Here is a 15,741-nt window from a genome sequence, read left to right as displayed (position 1 = left end):
AGGCATGCTGAATCCATACCACCTTTTTTCCATAAGTAACATACTTTGGCCTTGCTGAGAAAGCTCAAATGCAACGCCAAATAGTTTTAAAGCCCTTAAACCTGGAATTTAGCAGTTTTAGGGGATGAAAAACACAAATTAAATGAAGTATCATTGTTTTACATCAATCACAATGAAGCAAGCCTAAAAACTAACCACAGAAAACTGAAATTAAGAGAAAAATAGAAGTGAAAAATAATTTGGCCATATCACTGTTTTAAACCAAACACATGAAGAAATGAAATAAGAAAAATGTATTTATCCTAATTAAGGGGAGAAAATTCTAGTCTTCACTGATAAGCCATTAAACTTACAAAAATAATAAACATTAATTTAACTAACCTAATCCCTAAAAAAGGGGACCAGCACATCGTTTCTAAACAACCCACAGAAACTTCTACATCTATTCAATCCACACTAGAGATGACAGTCTCTCAACAAATCTTTGAAACACTGACTTCTTACTCCACCCCAAAAATGAGATCATATCCAAACAACTGTTTATAATGTTTAACTGGAGTTTTTCTATAAAGCACCTCAGCACACATTTAATTTTAAAATTTAACCAGAAAGCACATGGCTCTTTAAGAAACACTCCAGAGTTTCCAAGAGATGAATTCTACTTTGATTTAGGTTATGTCTTTGTTCAGTTCGGATAAGACTACATCCTAGGCACAATGTTTACTTAAGTGAAAAAAATATTTCTGTCTTCTACCAAAATATAACCCAGATACTGGCCAAGTAGGTCAGAATAAAATGAAATGTGTTTTGCCCTCTCTTCCTTCCTTCCTTCTCTCTCTTCACTCCCCTTACATTCATTCTTCTACACACTTATTCCACAGACATTTATTAGAAATCTGTGACATTTGGAGTGAAGGAAAATGCTGAAGCTACTAAATGAATGTTCAGAAAGCAGAAGTGCAATCTAAGCAGTTGAATTTTGAAGAGACAGACAAGTATATTAGTACTAGAAACATTATGTCTTTTATGAGGGCTATTTACATATTCGGATACAAGTCTGAATTATTGCTGTAATAAGCAGATACTGACTATCCCCAGAGGATAATTAAGCAATGTGCCCAACAGTATGTAGGATAATCTGCCCTTTCTGTACTTTTCAAGGATGGGGAAACGAGAATCACAGTAGCAGATTTAAGAGTAAAATCCTAGGAGGCTATGGAAGTTCTCAAAATGTATTTTTAATAAACTAAAACTAACACTGTAAGCATAGGTCATCTTATATGTAGTTGTATATTTAACAAGTTATAGAAATTAAGATGAGAATTTAATCTTAGAATGTTTAACTAACATTGTTCCTTGAAACTAGGTTCCACAGTCTACCACTTTCCTGATTTTTAACATCAAAAATTTTAAAACTTTGATCAGCCAATGGAAACATGTCTGTTTTTTACTTTAAAATACAAATGATACAAATTAAGAAATTATGTAACAAAGACAAGATCCCTTGACATTTTAAGCTATAAAAATTTTACTTGAAGTGAATTTGTACTGATTTTTAAAAATTTCAGAGTATAACAAAAATAGGATCACCTAAAAATATAAAATATCAAGGATAATCAATATTTATCAATTACATTGCTCCTTCTAACACAAGTCAAACAAGCGAAGTTACAAGACTTTGTCACGTTCATAGAGCACCTACCGTAATCACAGCTGTTTAGAACAACATCAGAGGCCTAAAATACTCTAAAAAATATTTGTTGGATGGATGGCAGGAAGGCTGGCAAGAAGAATGGTGGCTACCTAGCAGCTGGATCTGTTTCTTCTGGCAAAATTAAAACCCACCATACTGAAATACTAACGTTTTTAGAAAAGATATAAACAAAACCATTAAGGAATACAGGAATAAGAAGAATGCAAAACATGAAATCTAAACCCCTTTATCCAAATTTGAAAAAAATTTTTAAGGTTTACTGACAAAGAATTTAATTTAAAAATGTAAGCAACAATTCTACTGGAATTAGTTTAATTAAATTTATTTTTCAATTAAATAAATTTTTAAGGTGAAGGAAAAAGCAACTTATATAAAAAGAAATGAAGTTTACAAATAAATCAACCAAAGCCCTATATAACATAATGTTATATACCCACCACACTTGAATTTAGAACAGACGTTCCTATTTCCTACTAATGTGGTGCCACAGCATCACAGAACATTCCGTAAGAAAGCTTTAAGATTGTCTAAAGAATTTTAAACTATTTGAAGACACCTGTGTCTTTCAGTACGAAACTCTTTAGTTCAGTTATTTGCATATTTAAAAAGTAAACTGAGATAATGGTGATGAAAATAATAATTAAATATATCACAAAATATCCATAAACAATGTTCTTATTCACAGAATGTCGGAAATTTAATTTTTTTAAATTTAAATCTTTTTAATTTATACATTTTACTTGTCTTGGTAAAAACTGGCAAAGAAATATCACTTGATTATGTCAGTGATTACTGATTATTTTTATAGGAATGTTGTTTACAAGAAAAATACCAATAACTGAACTCAAAACTATCAAAACAATGTATTCACAAAGAAAGTATTTCATCAATTAAATAGGTAAGTTAAGAGAAACATTTCTTCCAAACAACAATTACTTATGTCTGACCTAAGTAATTGATTTGCTAATAGTACCCATCAAGTCTGATAAACCCTATGCTGTAGTCTCAGTCTGTAAAGGTCTACATGTTATTTACACTAATAAAACATTAATCAAGGACCAAATTTATAGCAGCTACTCTATAAATGAGGTCAAGGCAGGTCAGACTTACATAATAAGAAAGAAATAAAAAGGAAAAAGAAAAAAAAAGGTTGGCCTCTGCAGTAAAAACAAAACCCTTATTACCTATTCTTCTTGCCCCTGGGATTAAGTCCAGTAGCTGAACACTACAAATGCTTCACAAATCCGTCCATTGCTATGTAAACTCATTTAACCTCAATATATTAAATATTTATAAAAGGAAAGTCAAATCCACTGATTTAGAAAAATAAATCTCTAAATTATTCCTTTAAAATATATTCTACCCTCTGAAGAAAGAGATAATGAAAATTACAAATACTACCAATATTTCACGAATGAATGTTAGTTCTCTTTATACTACCGTTTATTTCTAACATTTACTTAAAAGACAAAGGTTAAATACTTTCTATAGGCTAAGCACAGAAGTAAAGAAAACAATTTCTAAACAAAGGAGGCTAATAAATCCAAATAGTTAAGATAAGCACATATAAGAAATCAGGGAAAAGGTACTATAAAGTCTCTAATCACAGCTGATATAAAAAACAAATAAGTTATTCAAATAATTGTTTCCTCAATAAGAATAACAATCAGCTCTTCCAGATAAAATATTTGACAAGAACATGAAATTAATTACTTCACAAAATACAGACAAATTTTAATGTAAAATATTTATTTTATATATATGTATTTTCTTTTCTCTGGGTAATAATCTTCAAAATAACATCACTTGACTATTACCAAGATTGTATAAAATGAATTCCTGTTTAAGAAATACTATTTACATAAAATATATCAATAATTAAAATCAAACTATAAAAGCAATGTACTTATAGAGAAAATATCTTATCAATTAAACACAAATATTTATTGAATTGGCAAGGCACTTCACTTGGAGCCCAGGATACAACCAAAAGCAAGACAGGGGCACTGCCCTCACAAAACATACACTTTACAAGGGATAACGAAGACAAATATGGGAGTAGAATAAAAAATGCAGGGAAACATATTTTAAGAAATGAGGTAAAAATAACCTGCGTAACAGGTTTCAAGGAAGACTTCTCTGACAAGGTGACATCTGAATTGGGCCTTAAATCAGAATGAACCAGACATGTAAAGAGCTGGGGTTGGATCTTCCAGCTATGGTGAAATAAAAAGGTCAACAAACCCTCTCCCACAAAAACAAGCATAGAATTGACAAATAACAATCATTTCAGGGTTCTGAAAACTGATCAAGGCAAACAAAAAAATCAATAATAATCTTAGAAAAATTTGCTAACCACTGAGTAAGAGCAAATGGAGTCCGTGGCAATCTTTTCTCGGAATGCACCACCCAAACACCAGAAGTGTGTTGTTTCATCAGTCTACGGCTGCCGATGGAACCAGCAACCTCACTGCCAGAGACGGCTAACCAGATTTGGAAAAGAGGACAGAAAATGAAGAAAATGCATCCCAAGCTGAAAACTGGAAAAGCCAATTGCTATCCTAGACTGAGATTATATTTGTAGTTAGGGTGAGCAGAAGACCAGAGAATAAACCAGAAATTAAAGAGAGAGACCCTAAAAATGAAGTAGCCATATTAATTATACATATATGTTAGATAACTTAGTAAGAATTTCACACATCCATGGCTGTCTGGGTCCCTGGGCACACATACAGTGCAGACTTGAAAAAGGTCAATGGGAAGCAAAAGCTAGGAATAAAAACTACCACAAATTTAAATGTGTCCATCAAGCCAAACCCAGATTTACTGGCCATACACGGTCAAAGGTTTCAGAAAGACTTCTTATCATTGATTTATTGACCTCAAAGCTATGGGGAAAAGGGGCAACCCCTTAAAAGCCAGACTAAGAAAAATAAGAAGAAGATTCTTGAAAAAGCTAAGCAGCAACATTAAGAGCACTGTACCACATGAGAGACATATTCTGCATATTAAGCCCAAGCAAGTAACTTTTAAAAATCAACAAACAAAACCAAATCCAACAATTATAAAAAGAATTATATAACACAACTAAGCAAGAATTATCCCAGTTATGCAGACCAGGTTCAGCATTCCAAAGTCCATTAGTGTAATCCACCATACATAAATAAGCCAAAAAGAAAAGTCATGTGGTCATATCAATAGATACAGAAAAAAGCATTTGACAAAAATCCAATGCCCATTCATAACAAAATCTTTCAGTAAACTAAGAACAGAGGGAAACTTTCTCAACTTGATAAAAAATAGATACAAAAAGGCCAAAAGCTAACACTATTCTTAATGTTGAGAAACTAGAAAATTTCCCATTAAGATAAGGAAAAGACAAGATAAGGAAAAGGATGTCCTCTCTTACCACTCTTTTTCAACATCATACATGAAGTCTGAGCTAAAGCAATATGACAAGAAAAGGAAATAAAAGGTATGAAGACTGGGAAGGAAGACAAAAGAAGGTCTTTGCTCACAGATGACATGATCATCTATGTAGAAAAACCAAAACAACTGACAAAAAATGAATTCCTCCTGGAACTAATAAGTGATTATGTCAAGATTGCAGGATATGAGGTTAATATACAAAAGTCAATTGCTACCTATATACCAGTACAGAATAAGTGAAATTTGAAATTAAAAATACAATACCATTTATATTAGCATCCCCCTCAAAAAATACTTTAAGTATAAATCTAACAAAATATGTACAGTATCCATATGAAAGAAGTATAAAACTCAGGCAATGAAATAAAAAATTAAATACATGGAGAAATATTCCATGCTTATAGATACGAAGACTCAATATTGTCAAGATGTCAGCTGGTCCCATTTTGGTCTGTGGATTCAATGCAATACAATTCAAAATTCAAGCACACTAGTTTGCTGGTATTGACAAAACAATTTTACAGTTTATATGGAGCACCAAAATGTCCAGAATAGCCAATGTAATATTGAAGGAGAAGAACAAAGGTGGAAGACTGAGGTTACCCAAATTCAAGTCTTACTCTAAAGCTACAGTAATCAAGACAGTGTGGAACTGGTTAAAAAAAACAGACAAATAGATTGATGGGACAAAACTGAGAACCTACAAATAGATTCACATAAATACAGTCAGCTGATCTTTGACAAAGAAAGAGCAAAAACAATATACAATGGACTAATCATACTGTTTTTAATAAATAATGCTGCAACAACTGGACATCTACATGTGAAAAAAAATTAATCTAGGCATAGACCTTCCAGGCCTTTCAAAAATTTACTCAAAATAGGTAACAGACATAAGCTGAAAATGAAAAACCATAAAAATCCTAAAAGATAACACAAGAAAAAACCTAGATAACCTTGGGTATGGTAGTGACTTTTTAGATACACAACCAAAAACATGATCCAAAAAGTACATAATTGATCAGCTGGACTTCACTAAAGTTGAAAACTACTGCTCTGCAAAAGACAATGTCAAGAAAATTAGAAGACAAGACACAGACTGGGAGAAAATATTTGCAAAAGACACATCTGAAAAATGACTGTTACCTAAACTACAAAGAACTCTTCAAATTCACTAATAAAAAAACAAACAACCTCATTAAAAAATGTGCCAAAGACCTGAACAGACACCTCACCAAAGAAGATATACAGATGGGAAATTAGCAAATGAAAATATGTTTCACATCGTATGTTATCAGGGAAATGCAAACTAAAACAATAATAAGATACCAATACACACCTATCACAATAGCCAAAATCTGAAACACTGACAACACCGAATACTGGTGAGGATATGGAGCAATAGGAACTCTCATTCATTGCTGGTGTGAATGCATAATGATACAGTCAATGTGGAGGACAGTTTAGCAGTTTCTTACAAAACCAAACATACTCTTTCTATAAAATCCAGCAATCACACTTCTTGGTATTTACCAAAAAAGGCTTAAAACTTATTTCCACACAAAAACATGTACCTGGATGTTTACAAAAGCTTTATTCATAACTGCCAAAACTTATAAGCAACCAAGATGTCCTTCAGTAAGTGAGTGGTTAAGTAAACCACAGTACATTTAGACAACAAAATATTATTCAGTGTTATAATGAAATGAGCTATCAATCCATTAAAAGTCATGCATAACGGTAAGTATGTATTAGTAAGTGAAAGAAGCCAAACTGAAAAAGTTACATACTGTATGAGTTTCTGGAAAAGGCAAAACTGTGACTTTCTGGAAAAGGTAAAACTGTGGAGACAGTAAAAAGAGTAGTGGTTGCCAGCGTGTGGGAGGAGGTTGGGGTAAGTGATAAAGAGGCAAAGCACAGAAGATTTTTGGCACAGTGAAAATAATATAATAGCCTAAGGATGGAAACATGCCATAAACATTTTTCTAAACCCACAGAATGTACATCAAGAGTGAGCCATAATGTAAACTATGGACTTTGAGTGATTATGATATATCAACACAGGTTCATCAGTTTTAACAAATATACCACTCTGGTGGTTATGCTGACAACAGGGGAGGCTACACATGTGTGAGGGCAGGGGCATATTTTCATATATGAAAAATTTCTGTAACTTCCCCTCAATTTTGCTGTGAATCTAAAACTATTCTTAAGAAAAAAAAGTCTTAATGAAAAAACAAAAGGAATAGAGAAGAAAATATAATCCCCCCAAAAAAGAAAAAATCAACAAGAAAGTATGTTTTTAAAAAAATCAACAAGTAAAAGCAATTAACAAAAACCCATAGATACAAAGTAGAAAACCTGGAATCTAAAATTTCTATATTAAATGGTCATTTTTTAAAAAATCCATTATATGTATATACCACAGTTCCTTTATCTACTCAGCTGTCTATGGATATTATGGTTGCTTCCATGCAGCAATTCAGATAAACCTGGAGAACATTACATTAAGTGAAATAAGTCAAACATAGGACAGATACTCTACTTATTATATGTGAGCTAAAATAGTCAAAACCTTTAGAAGCAGAGAGTATAATGTGGTAATCAAGGGCTGTGAGAGGTAAAGTGGGAGGTATTTATTAGTCAAAGGCTACGAAGTCCAAATGTAATGACAATAACTATACAGTGAATATAAATAATCACAATCTGTTAAAAAGAACCAAATGGAAATTCTGTTAAAAAATAATCAACAAAGCCAAAAACCAAAAAACAACTTCCAAGTGGACTCACCAGCAAATTTGAGATGGCAGAAGATAAAATGAAATCAGTGAACTTGCAGATATAGCAACAGAATTTATCAACTGAAGAATGAAGAGAAAAAGACTGAAGATGACAGGATAACATCAAACTACCAACTTATGTGTAATGGGAGTCCCAAAAGAATAGTCAAGATAAACAAACACAGAAATAGTTTATGCAGAAATAATGACTGAAAATTTTTATGAAAAGCTAATTCTACACATCCTAGAAGTTCAAAGAGCTCCATGCAAGAAAAACACCACCAAGCACTACCAAGGGTCTAGGGTTTTACTCTATTTGTAGGATCTTCCCAATTTTTTTAGCAGTTTTAAAAAGTTAAACGCAGACTTCCCACTGAACCCAGCAATTCTACTCTCAGGTATATTTACCCAAGAGAAATGAAAACATATGTCCACAATGTCCACACAAAGCCTTGTACACAAATAATCATGGCAGCATTATTTATAATAGCCAAAAACAGAAAGCAATCCAAATGCTCACTGACGGCTGAAGGGATAAACAAAATGTGATATATCCATACAATGCAATACTATTAATTACTAAAAGGGAACAAAATTCTGATACATGCTATAATATGGATGAAATCACAAGGAATTATTATAAGAAGCGTTGGAGAAAGTAACATCTAAAAACAAAAATCACTGAAAAATAAATGGGAATTACTTGGGGACACATAGAGACAGCAATGATGAAGAATGGTAAGTGATAATAGTCTTCAAAAGAGATTCAAAGATGAACAAGATCCTGATTTGTCAGTTCCCTTAACTCCTCTCCTTCTCTGGTCTTGTCTTCCATCCTACTTCAGCCACTTATTGCATGGTCATGTGCCAGACGTCATCATCTCCAATAACTACATGGCCTTGGTTCTACTCATTTGACTCTAACTGCTACCTCTCGAGGCTACAGCTCACTCATTCTACTATCACAACTGTAACACTCCTTAGAGCTCCAAGTCATCCCTCCTATCATTCTTTTTTTTTTACATTCACTTTCCTCTTTACCTAGCTTAATAATTATAGTCTTGTGGTCTATGATTACAATCACTTTCCTGCATAAAAGTTTGACTCCTCCCATGTTACCATAAATGATACATTCATGCTGTCTTTAAAGGCAACCACTCTTCCCCACCCAGTCTGTATATAAATTCATCCACTCTCTAATCAGCCCAAAAACATCACTCCAGAAGTTCTCACCTATCTCTCTCCTATACCCATTTCCTCACTCATTATCATGAAACTGTGTTGTTTTGCTCTCATTTTTTAAAACTCTAATTCCTGTGACTCTGTTTCCCCCCACAAGCTACCACTCCATTTTATTTTTGCTCCCTCTTTGTAGCAACACTCCTCTAAAGAATTTTTAATACACATTCTCTAGTTCCTCTTCTCTCATTCTCTTCTTTTCTAAATCCACTGCAGATAAGCTTGTTTCCACACCACTCTCCCCAAACTACTCCTATCCAAGTCAGAAACCACAACTGAATCTGTGGTCAAATCTCAGTTGTCATCCTATCACCTTAAGGATGTCCTCTAGTCTCAAGATAGTACCTACCACTTATATGCTTGTAACACCCAAGTTTATACCTCTAATCTGGAGAAATAACTCACCACTGCCTATTTAACATCACTACTTGGATGTCTTCTAGAGACTGAAAAATCAGTATCTCTAAAACTGAACACCTGATCTTCCCCAATAACTGCTTTATCCACAGCCTTCCCCATCCTGGCTGATAGAAACATCATCCCTTCAGGTACACAGGCCAAAAATCTTAAGAGTAATACCTGACTCCTAGTTTTCTCTCACAACCCACATCCAATCCATTAGTAAATCCTATTGGCTCTATCTTCAGAATAAATTCATAATACTGCTACTGCTCACCTCTTCTACTGCTACTGCCCTAGTGCATGTCATCATCATGTCTAACTAGGATTACTACAATAGCTCTCTAATTGATCTTTTTGCTTCTATCCTTAAATTCCTATATACATCAGCCAAACAACTTTTTAATACATAATGCAAACTGTCTCCCTGATCTACACAAAATCCTGCAAGGATTGTTATTTCCTACAGAATGGTAAAGGCTCTACACAAAATCTTGCCCTATGTCTCTGACATCATTTCCCATTTCTCTCCATTTTGATCACTTTGTTCTTGCTATACTGGCCTCATTCCTCAAATATACCAAGGAAGCTTTCATCTGTATACTGCCTGTTCCCTAAGACTGGAATGCTCTTCCCCTACATGCCCTATGGTTCACTCCTTCAAATCCTTCAAATGCTTGCTTACATGTCACTTTTCTGTGACCTCTAATCTAACCACTCTATTTAAAATAGAGACCGTATCAAACCTTTATATATCATTCAAACATCTCCACTGCCCTCAACCTGCTTCCCATTATCTTTTTCCAAAGTACTTACCACCTTTCACATATTATATTACCCATTACTTAGTTTGTTTATTGTTCATAGTCTGTCAATGACTATTGGAATTTAAAATCTACCAAAAAAGAACCTTTATCTGTTTCGTTTATTGCTCTATCCCCAGAATGAAGGACAATTCATGGTACAAAGTCAGCATATAATAAATATTGGCTGAGTGAATAGATGAGGAAACGCAGGTTCACAGAAGTAAAAGTACTTTCCAAATAGCAAAGCTGAAGCTTGGACCCAAGGCTAATTTCATAGTCAATACCATTAATCACAAAACCATGTTGCCTTATCTATTAGAGGTAACAGTAACTAGCACAATTGATGGCATTTACACTTAGTGGAACCTCATCAAAATCAACCTTTGTAAGTTTTTTTTTCAAAAAGAACTAGTGTTAATCAGTGTATTGCATTAAGTAGAGTGAGTACATTTGATCAGCAATGCTCACTGCCTAACTCTCTTTCTATATATAAGCATTAAAAGCATCCAATACTTCAGTGTTGAAATTCAGCCAAAGAGCTATTTATTTTTCTTGATGAATAAGCACTTTGAAATTTTTTCTGAAAGTAAGACTGAATTATTAGTCATGCACTCATTGAGAAATATTTATTGATTTCCTACCACTTGCCAGACTCCAGACTACAGTTTAGCTCTGTTTCTCATACACAGATCACTGCAATGGCCTTGCTGTTGTTCTTCTTGATTTCAATCAGGTCTCCTCTCCTTCAACTCATCCAAAACATCACTGCCGGTTATCTTTCCAGAACTCAATGTCATAATGATATTCCTTTCTTAAAATCTTTCAAGGTTTCTGACTGCCTTCAGCTGAAAGTTCAAATATACCACACTAGGCTTCTTATGATCCAGATGCCCAATTCTATTTCATAAATTCACACACAAACACATGTAAACACACACTCATACACACCTTCCCATATCACAGTTTCTTCAGATCTTCTATTCCCTCTATTTGGAATGCTTATCACAGACATGTCCTCCCATATATGCATAATCCCCACTTTCTCAAAGTCTACATGACAAATTCTACTCATCCTTGAAAATACATCTCAAGAATCATATTCTCTGGAGAAATTTTGCCTAATTCTACCATACTAAATTGTGGAGTCTTTCTCTTTTTTTCTCATTCCGACTTTAGTAAACTATGCTTAAATACTTCTAGCACAGAAATTAGCATATGGCATTATAACTGAAAATTTATTTTTTTGTTCTCAATACTAGTCTGTAAGCACCTATAATTATCTGCTGAGTGGAATAATTTTAGTAGTATTTACGATTACATAAAGTTATCAATATCCTTTTCTCCCTTTATGTATCATTAATGAAACAGAGGTTGAATTCCTAGTTACTAGTTCAAATAATTTTTATAGTGACAGCGTTAATCTCCCAACACTAGTCAGAACATTATAAAGAAACATTCTTAAACAATAATTTTGCTCAGAATGCTGTTTCCAGTGGCAGCCAATCACACATTTTAATCAATACCTTGAGTCTTCAGTTCAAGTAATCCAAAATCAACTGCCACAAAATAGATACAAAGTAGTCCACTCATCATTTCCTCAATTTACTTTTAATTCTCTCACTTTCTTACATTTATTTTCTCCCTTGTATCTTTCTTTTATATCTCAGTACTTCATTTTCTTTCCTACTACTGAATTTTCTTTCCTTGAATTCTTCTTCCCTTATGACCAGGCCATGACACAAGAGAGATAACACAGATACATTAGTCTATTGGCTTTTCAAATACAATAGAATTTTCTAAATGTCCAAAAAAGTATCAATTTTCCTTAAATCTGCTAATAAAACCATCAGTTTACTTTTGCCCAACTCAGTCTTACTGAAAAATAAAGAACAGATTTTATCATTAAGAACACAACAATAAAAAAGAACAATGAAATTAAAATACTGAAATATCTATAATTAATACCTAAGCTCCACTATGTCACTAACTGCAAAACAATACAGTACCAAAAATATCAGTTCCAATGGAAAAATACAGTAACATTTTAAAGTAAAATATAAATAAAATAAATATAAAATAGATTACCTTCCTTCATTGACAAGTTCAATAAAAGCAAGGCCTGCATTCTTCTGAATAGAATTCTGCCACTCCTAAAAAACAGAAGAAAATAGCTGAACAAATTTCACTCAGTAGGTTATTTCTTTAAAACAACAATAAGGAAAAACATCATCCACATCAATTTCGCACCTGAGCTCTTAATGGAAAAGCTGTGTTAAACACGCTGCCCTACCCAACGCAGCGCCGTGAACACAATAGTTGACATTGAGAAGTAAGCTAAATATGTCAGCAACAATTTGATTCTAGATGAACTAAATGAGCCTATCTATACTTAATCTTATCCTTTTAGTTCTACACCATTACATGTAACTGATTTAACTGAAACAGTTGGAAAGAAAGAGAACAAAGCAGACCAAGGACAGAGGTTTTGTTTTTGTTTCTTTAAGAGATGCATCACCCTAAATGAGGGGAAGACAGAATTAAGTAGCTTCATAAACTTAATAAATAGCACACATTCTACAAAAATCGATCATTAATGACTGAGAGAAAGACAAGAAACATCAGTGAATTTGACTAGACCATTTTTTCAGTGGGAAAGTATAGCTCACTAGACCTTTGAATTAGTAAAAGATGGTATAAATCTATTAATATATTCTTTATGAATAAGATATCCACTAAAAAGCCTTCAAAGGAAATCAACCAGTAGAGTATATACAAACGAATTTTTTTAATCTTCATCTCAAAACATATATAAAATAAGAATTAATCCCATAAGGCCGGGCCACATGAATTGAAATGTAACTGGATTTGAGAAATGCCAATGTATCCATGTATGTGTTTGTCTATTTTTTAACACAACTAGACATACATACAAAATCTTTATGTTCCTTACAACTAAAGAGCCCTTATATTCTATCTATAAATATCCCTCAACTAATCTGTTTTGGTTCTTTTATAAAACTCAAAACAAAAGATAATGTCTGCAACCTTACTATTGTGACCATAAACAGTACTCAGTAATGCCTTAAAGGTATCAAAGCTCTTAAAGAGCTTCAAACCCATGTTATTTCACCCCTGAGCACTGCTCCATGTCAGACAGATTCTTTTTTTTTTTTTTTAAGCCTTATTCTATCTCTTCTATTTTCTCCTTTTTATTCCAAATTTGGTATTACTTTCTTTCATGCTTTGAAAAACCAAGGTGGCTCTCAGGACTGAAATTGCTATTTGCCATAATTTTCTTATAGGTTCTGTATCATGAATGTATCAGTAAGAGCATACTAGCAGAATATATACAGTAGAAGGAAAATTAGATATAAAGTCTGTCAGACATTTGCAGATGGGCCTAAAACAGCCTCGAAGTATCCTGTGTCCTAGGAAGGGTCAGAAAATTATCCTAGAAAGATGTACAAGTAGTTGAGGCTCTCAGAGGATGAGGACAACACAGCTGTGACCTCTGCTGATAGACAGCAGGGAATCAAACCAGACGGTGACACCTAAAGGGATGCCCTAGTCGAGGAACAGAAGCGCATGCTCAGTCCTCATCTGGGACACCCGACACATCACCCTCAGCAAGCCGCCTGGAAATCTGATACAGCACCAGAGTGTGGGGAGGCAAGACCTTAAATTGACTGAGTTTCCATTTAGATCACTCACTTGAAGGGAAAATCTCAAAAGGAAAATTAACTTCAGTAAAAAGAAAACAGATACCTTTCTTGCTAGAAAAAAAAATTAGGAAGAAAGGCAAGAGGTTATCCTATTATATATAATTGTCTAGATCATACATTTTACTTTCAAAAGTATTTATTAATATTATTTTCCTCAAATCCTTTTTGTCTGATCTAAAATTGCAACAGGTGGGTATTTTTATTATATAAAGTATACAAACTCAAAATTCCACATGGTAAAACAGATCATTGTGGAGAGACTCAAATTTTAACTACAGGTAAACACCATTTTAATTTTATCTTCATTTATGTATACAAACTGACTTTTACTTATAATGTAAAATGAGAAAGCATACAATTTAAATTTCACAGAGATTTTAAACAGCATGATCTAAGTGATAGAAAACTAGTTAAAATTAGTATATGTATAAAAAAAAACATCTAAAAATTTTATGACTTCAACTTAACTTGGTATGTCACACAACATATCTTTTTTTTTAATTAAAAACAAATTAAACAAGAAGGTACACATAGAACAGGAAGAGTCCAATTTTTACAAAAGCTCAGAAACACATTTTTTTTTTACTGCTAATACATTGGATTCTTGTTTTCCCAAGCATCATTTATTAACTCGTATTTGTTAATTTATAATAACAGCTATCTAATCACCTGAAATAAAACTTTTTCACTATTTTTTTTAAATGAGACAAAATGAGAAATGAAGTAAAAATATAGATCTTACTTACACTTTGGGTATTGCTACAGAAACCTCATAATTTTCAAAGATATCAAAGATTATCTACAATATTTAAGGAAGTTGCCAAAACTAAAAAAGATTCATGCTATCCTACAGCATTTTTCTCCACTTCTGAGACAATTATTAAAGAAGGTGTTAGTCTAAACAATTTCAGAAACCACAGCTCAATATAACCTTTAGTGAGTTTTAATAGTTGAAAGAAAAGCTTAATGGTTATCATCTTTCATGATCATTTCAATATTTCATCACAGTATTTACAATTATATAGTGATGCAAAATGTGCCACACATTTAAGGTCTTGGTTATTCTTTTCCCAGAGGTATTGATGAAAAACACGTTAAAAGCCTCAAATCCAACCACTAATGCAACTAAGTAATTTTAAAACACATTTCAGCACTTTGGAGAGGAAGGACTCAAAACACAACTGAGTCAATAATTTCATACCTGTTCTAAGCTGTATTTAATTGGCTATCACTTCCTAAGGCCATAATTGTTGACTAGTCAATTTTTACTAAAATAAACTCAGCTTACTAATGGTCTTAAGTCATACAACAATAATAACAGAGATAGTAGCTTATTAGTGAAATCTATTAAATAAACAGTTACACCAATTTTCCAAAAGTCCACTAAACTTCGGTTGTGGGGTGGGGAAAGACTTCATTAACTAAATTAATTCCATCCTTCCCTACCAACAACAAACAAATACAGAGAAAAATGGCACCAATAAATGTGCTATATATTAATTTGTACTACTTTAATACAACTCTAAATTCCTTAAAATGAACTTGACAGATTTCTGTATGATAATCTCCTACAACATATTTTAGTCTCTTGAATGCAGTACATGAATTTACCTAAATTTTAAAAGTAATTCCCAAATATTACCATGCTGTAA

The 15,741-nt window shown here is 33.0% G+C and overlaps 1 protein-coding gene across 5 annotated transcripts in view; it reads right to left on the bottom strand.

Moving 5' to 3' along the window:
* LRBA (LPS responsive beige-like anchor protein) overlaps positions 1 to 15,741 on the bottom strand; it is a 620,799-nt gene that overhangs the window by 402,515 nt on the left and 202,543 nt on the right. For all 5 annotated transcript variants that reach the window (XM_031464854.2, XM_064490742.1, XM_064490851.1 and 2 more), the window contains exon 35: positions 12,453 to 12,517. In XM_031464854.2, coding sequence (XP_031320714.2) covers positions 12,453 to 12,517 — 65 coding nt within the window. The remainder of the gene's footprint in view (positions 1 to 12,452; positions 12,518 to 15,741) is intronic.

This window comes from Camelus dromedarius, chromosome 1 (genome assembly GCF_036321535.1).
Source record: "Camelus dromedarius isolate mCamDro1 chromosome 1, mCamDro1.pat, whole genome shotgun sequence".
In the NCBI taxonomy this organism is placed as follows: domain Eukaryota; kingdom Metazoa; phylum Chordata; class Mammalia; order Artiodactyla; family Camelidae; genus Camelus; species Camelus dromedarius.
Note: the sequence above shows the minus strand (reverse complement) of the source record. Positions and strands in the feature narration are given on the sequence as shown.